Source organism: Sciurus carolinensis, chromosome 11, assembly GCF_902686445.1.
Source record: "Sciurus carolinensis chromosome 11, mSciCar1.2, whole genome shotgun sequence".
In the NCBI taxonomy this organism is placed as follows: domain Eukaryota; kingdom Metazoa; phylum Chordata; class Mammalia; order Rodentia; family Sciuridae; genus Sciurus; species Sciurus carolinensis.
The window spans coordinates 24890469-24896374 of record NC_062223.1 but is presented as its reverse complement, the minus strand read 5'-3'; the positions used below and the strand labels follow the sequence as shown (position 1 = coordinate 24896374).

At 34.0% G+C, this 5906-nt stretch overlaps 1 protein-coding gene across 1 annotated transcript; it reads left to right on the top strand.

The window, feature by feature from the left end:
• The first annotated feature begins 4534 nt into the window (after nt 1-4534).
• On the top strand, nt 4535-5476 carry LOC124959808 (olfactory receptor 4C15-like). Its single transcript, XM_047518223.1, has one exon. It carries the CDS (start codon nt 4538-4540, stop codon nt 5474-5476), a length of 939 nt encoding a protein of 312 aa, XP_047374179.1. The 5' UTR covers nt 4535-4537.
• Nucleotides 5477-5906: the final 430 nt, after the last annotated feature.

Below are 5906 nucleotides of genomic sequence, written 5' to 3'. Positions count from 1 at the left end.
TTAACAGAAAAGTTTATTACAAGTAGTATTTTAATTTATTTTTAAATTTGTTACAATAATTTTTAATAAGCAATATGAAAGTATGACTGATATGTACATACATGTGCATATAAATTCTATGAAATTTATTGCTTAAAGTACAGTTACAAAAACACTGCCTGTAATGAAAATCTTATTACAGCTCTCTTACTGTTTTGAAAGATACATATGTATATATAAATAATAAAAAACAGAAATTCTATTATTTACAGAGCAATTGATGTTAGAAGTAGTTTTGTTGCTAAATAATTTGTTTTGTTAGGAAGAAAACAGTGGGTAATGTGAAGAGTGGGGCACAGAGATGCCAACTTTACAAGATCACAGCCCAAGGTGGTGACCCAGTGCCCACAAGTCATGATTTGAGGGACCCCTGAGCAATCTCAGGAACAGGACCAGCATATTCAAGAGTATACCATCAAGGAAGGAGAAACCAAGGTATTTTCTAGGAGAAATGTGGACAGTATAAACCTGCTATCTACATCAGAATATAGACCTAAAACTGATATTGAAGAACACATGAAAATTAGAGAGGGGTGGGTCTATGGTGGGATCACTTATGGAAAGTTTTCAATAGTTTAAAATTTTTATATAAGATGCTGGGTTATGTTAGTATAACCCTTGACAAATAAATTAACCACAAACCTTACATTCTCTTTCTGAACTTCTAGGAAATTTGATGGTAAGATTTTAATTTTGATGTTTAATTCTAAATACTCCTATAATAGTAACAAAAAATAAAAAGATTATTATTATATGTTCCCTTCTAAGTTATATAATTATAATTAAAATAGTTATGAATGGTCAGTGATTTTCTTTTTCATCTGCTTTTCACTTAGTATAAAATGCTTCCTGTTGTATGTCCTCATGTAATTAATATTTTATTCTTAGTATCATGTGATGATAATTTGTAATAGTCATATTTATATGAACATCTTAATTGCTGAATAGGTTTGATATTTCTCAATTGCCATTATTAACATAGAATAATTTTCCAATATAAAATTTCCACATCTCTTTTCATTATTAGGATAAATTTATATGCCTGGGGTTAGTAGTATAAGCAATATAAGCAAATTAAGATTATGGAAAAATTTACTAATATATTTTTCAGAAGTATTACATGAATGAATCAATTTTGTTGCCATTTTAGTGTAGGAGTCATTTTTAAAAGCATGAGTTTAAAAAAGACATTTTATTCTTATGAATAATTAATTTTTATCTCACTTTGTTTATGCAGACATTGTTTAAAATATTGCTGACATGAATACTCACATCTTCCTTTTGATTTATGCTTTTTAGGGATCAGAAAGCTGACACACAGCTATTAACTATGAAACTGGAATTGCTCTCTTTTTGATAGAAACACTAAACAGATTTGTTTCTTTTTTCTTAACTCTCTATTCTGAATAATTATAGATTAACAGAAATAAGATGGTATAGTGGGTGCTAGTATGTAACTCAATTTCCTTTCATATTGTTTTCTTATATTACCATGGGTATTTTTGCCAATATTAAGAGATACTTGTAAATAATATAAGACTTTACTGGACATGGTGATATATGCCTGTGATCTCAGCTACTCAGGAGGCTGAAGCAGATGACCACAAGTTTGAGGCCAGCCTCAGCAAATTAGTGAGATCCTAAGCAACTTAGCAAGACCTGTCTCAAATAAAAAGTCTGAGGTTGCAGCTCAGTGATTAAGTGTCCCTGGGTTCAATCCCTGGTATCAAATAATAATAAAAATAGTAATAATACAAGAATTTATGTACATTTAAATTATTTTCCACTACTGTACTTTTTCATAGTAGGATTCCATTCAGAAGAGCATAGTACATTTCAGACAATTACATTTTACATAATTTAAAATCATAAAATTTGTGGTCATAAACCATGAGCACACTACACTCTTTGTTGTTGCTGTATCAGCCCTAGTTTTGGAAATTCCTTATTTGGTAAAATAAAGTGTTTTTGGTAGTATCTGATGAGTATTTAATCCAAAAATGTTATTGCTCTAAGAACATCTCCAGAAAAAGATAATGAATAAATAAGAGCTCCTTGAATATTTGACTAATTAGGAAACTATCTTCCTTTGAACCTTCCACTCAGTTTGGATTTCTTTGTAGAGGAAAGAGGAATGAAACCAGGGGGGACTGAGGGCTACAGTAATGTATTCAAGGAATGCTAAAGACATTTAAATGTTGTGTATTTTAAAAGAATAATTTCTTCACTGCAAATAATCGTCAAAATACTTTACGCTTGTAAATCAGTAAGAGGAAAAGCACTCAGCCTTGTCAAAGTGAGGCAGGAATCAGAGGCAAAGGTTGTCATTCTGCTCTGTGTCCTGGGCTGTGGCAGGTCATTCTCATGCCTCCCCACCATCTGTGCTTCTGACTGCATTGATGTTTCTAGTGGATGACTTCACTGGACTCTGCAGAAGATCCACACAGAAGAGTCATTCCTAATAAACTCATTCACTGAGCAGAAACTTGAGGCTTTTAGAATTTTTTAGGATCTATGAATAAACTGATCTGAGCCTCAGAAAGATTAGAAGCCAGGTCTGCATGAGTCTGGAGCAGATGTTCTTCCTCATTCTTTGCCTTTCCTGCTTTGGTTCTTGGTTTAGCAGACCTTTGCTAAATTATATATTGATCTTCCAGGGTTGTTGTCTGACCCCATGACATTTTAGGGTTTGCTTACACTCTTGTTGCCTTAGTGATAGCCTGTGAGCTGTAGACACAGAGTTCAAGGTGCAGACACTAGTGAAGAATGAGCTGAAGGCATGGTGACAATGGCTGCCTTCAATCTGGTGGAGGACATGTGTAAGGCACACAGTAGTATATGTTAGCTTTATTAATATTCCAAGTTGTTTTTGTTGGCTCTAAGGGAAGTCATTAAAAATCAGCTCATTTGTCATTCTTGAATAAACCCAATGATTGTTTTATTCCCCCTTTTTAACAACCAAAAATGCATATGTATGCATATATGTACATATAAATATTCACAGACACAAATGCTATTTGCATTTTAGTTACATGAACAGGTGAGGATACAATCACTTTTTGAAGCTGTGTCCGCCAGAGGCAAATGATTTCAAGAGTTGGGAGTATCTATCTGGAGAGCTCATGGAAAAACTTCCTGTGGGTGAGGTCATCTGGTTTTTATATAAGAACATTTTATCATTTATATTTTTACATTTCCAAACTTGACCATCATTATAATCCTAGGAGATGAGTATTCAAGCTATTTGTAAACATTTCTATCTTACAATAAATCCATATAAATTTGAAACCATGTGTTTTGAAGAATTATATCTGCTCAGATAAGGTGACATTGTATGAATAATTAACACATAATAAAGTCTCAAGACTCTAAATTATATTCACCCAGTTATTGCTTTTCATACCTAGGGGTTGCCAATATGCATTTGTAGGTGACTGGACAATCACCTTCTGATTCTTTGTGATGTGCTCGTTTACTTTATCAAGATTCCTCATTTAAACCTGAGCAATCGAATAATATACTTTAAATTTCAAAATGGACTGAAACTGTAGAGAGACCTTGCCTGCTCTGAACTTCTTACTGAGAAAGAAAAAAATTCTACTCCTTTCTCTGCTAATATTTTTTAAAAGAATTGAATTTTGAAGCTAGAAATTCCATGTTATAATTCCCAATGAAGAATCTGTTGTTTGATTCAAATTAAAATTGAATTAAAAATTCCTCTCCAATAAAAAAGGATCAAAAGACCTCACACAGATTGTGGTTCCTGAGCAATTGCTTTCCCTCATTGTTCCAGTTATTTATCATAAAATAGACATTATTTTTATTAACCTTTGCTCACATTTTTAAATGAAGAATTGCAAGTAAAACCTCAACACTTTGTATATACTTATGCATCAAGAGCTATGTACTTTTTTATACATCTTTCTGTTTTATAAAGAATGAATCATCTCATCCAAAGGATCAATTCTTTCCAAAGTTTTAAAACAATTTTGAGGAGTAACTCTGATTTTCAAAAACCACCTCAACTACCTCTTATGTCTTTTTCTAATGGTAGATGAGGCAGTCCCGTTGTCAAGCATGTCAGGTTACTCAACCCTACCTCATCCCATGCCTATTGAAGGTTTGATTAATAAATAATAGTCTTTTTTGTTTTGCAACTTGTGTGTGGTTTCAAAATGCCTCTAAATAATTCACAATGATTAAAGCTAGACTTTGAAATAAAAAGCAACTTCTCCACCCATTTGGAAATCTGGTTTTCTTCAGTGCACAATAATGTATCTCCACCTCAGTTTTGCCTGATCTACAATAGCCTTCAATAAAAGTCTAATATTATGTTCTTGGTGATAAAAAAAACAAAAACAAAAAACACTCAAGATAAGTTCAAATAATGAAGCACAAACTAGTTGATGACTATAATATTATAAATAGCATGAAGCAATTTTTAATTCTAATTGTAGGTTTACATGATCAATCTTTTACCTTCATATTTTCCTTGGAAATGATGCAAAACCAGAGCACTGTAACTGATTTTGTCCTACTGGGACTTTCGAATATTCCAAGAGTTCAGAAAATGATTTTTGTTGTGTTTTTGTTGGTCTACATTGCAACTGTTTTGGGCAACATGCTGATTATAGTAAGTATCCTCTGCAGCCCTGCACTGCTGGGCTCCCCCATGTACGTCTTCCTGGCAGTCCTGTCCTTCCTGGATGCCTGCTTCTCCTCTTCCATCACACCAAAAATGATTGTGGACTCCATTCGTGAAAGGAAAACCATCTCTTATGAAGGATGCATGATTCAACTTTTTGCTGAACACTTCCTTGCAGGGGCAGAGGTAATTGTCCTCTCTGTCATGGCCTTTGACCGCTATGTGGCCATTTGCAAGCCCTTGCACTACTCTTCCATCATGAACTGGAGGCTCTGTGGCATTCTGGTGGGGGTGGCCTGGACAGGGGGCTTCTTGCATTCCATCATCCAGATTCTCTTTACATTCCAACTGCCCTTTTGCGGATCTAATGTCATTGATCATTTCATGTGTGACCTGTACCCATTATTGGGGCTGTCCTGCACTGACACCCACATCCTAGGCCTTCTGGTGATTGCCAATAGTGGGTTAATCTGCATCATCATCTTCTCCCTGTTGCTTGTCTCCTATGGTGTCATCTTGTTCTCCCTGAGGACACACAGTGCTGAAGGGCGGAGGAAAGCTCTGTCCACCTGTGGATCGCACATTACTGTTGTGATTTTGTTTTTTGTTCCCTGCATATGTACCTATGCAAGACCTCCGTTTGCCTTCACGTCTGACAAAATGGTGGCCATATTTTACACCATCCTGAGTCCCTTGCTTAATCCTTTGATTTACACTTTCAGGAATCAGGAAGTGAAAAATGCCATAAGAAAAGTGTGGAAGAGAGTGGTGGTGTTTTCTGATGAAAGATAGACATTAAAACTTGAAAAATTAAATTTCTGAATTAATAACAAATTGTTTTTGATTAAAAAACTTTATAGGATTTCCTTTGTATAGAAACATGGTAATATTTATATGTATGAAAAAACCTTCACATAGGGGTCAGGAAATGACTTTTACATTCACATGAGTTATCAGATCTGAATGGGCAACTTGATATTTCATATATAAATTCAAAAGATTTGAATTTTATGTTTCTTTGAATCTAATAAAGAAAGAAAGAATGGAAAGAGAGATTACCTACTGATTACTCTCCCTTCTCTCTATTCTTTGCAAAATCTTTACAGAGTGAAAACAAAATATTTTGCCCATTAGAAACAGAAATTTATTCATACCATTTCATGTTATAAAATATGGATGACAGTGATCTTAGTTACTGTTGAAGAACAACCAGGACTTAAGA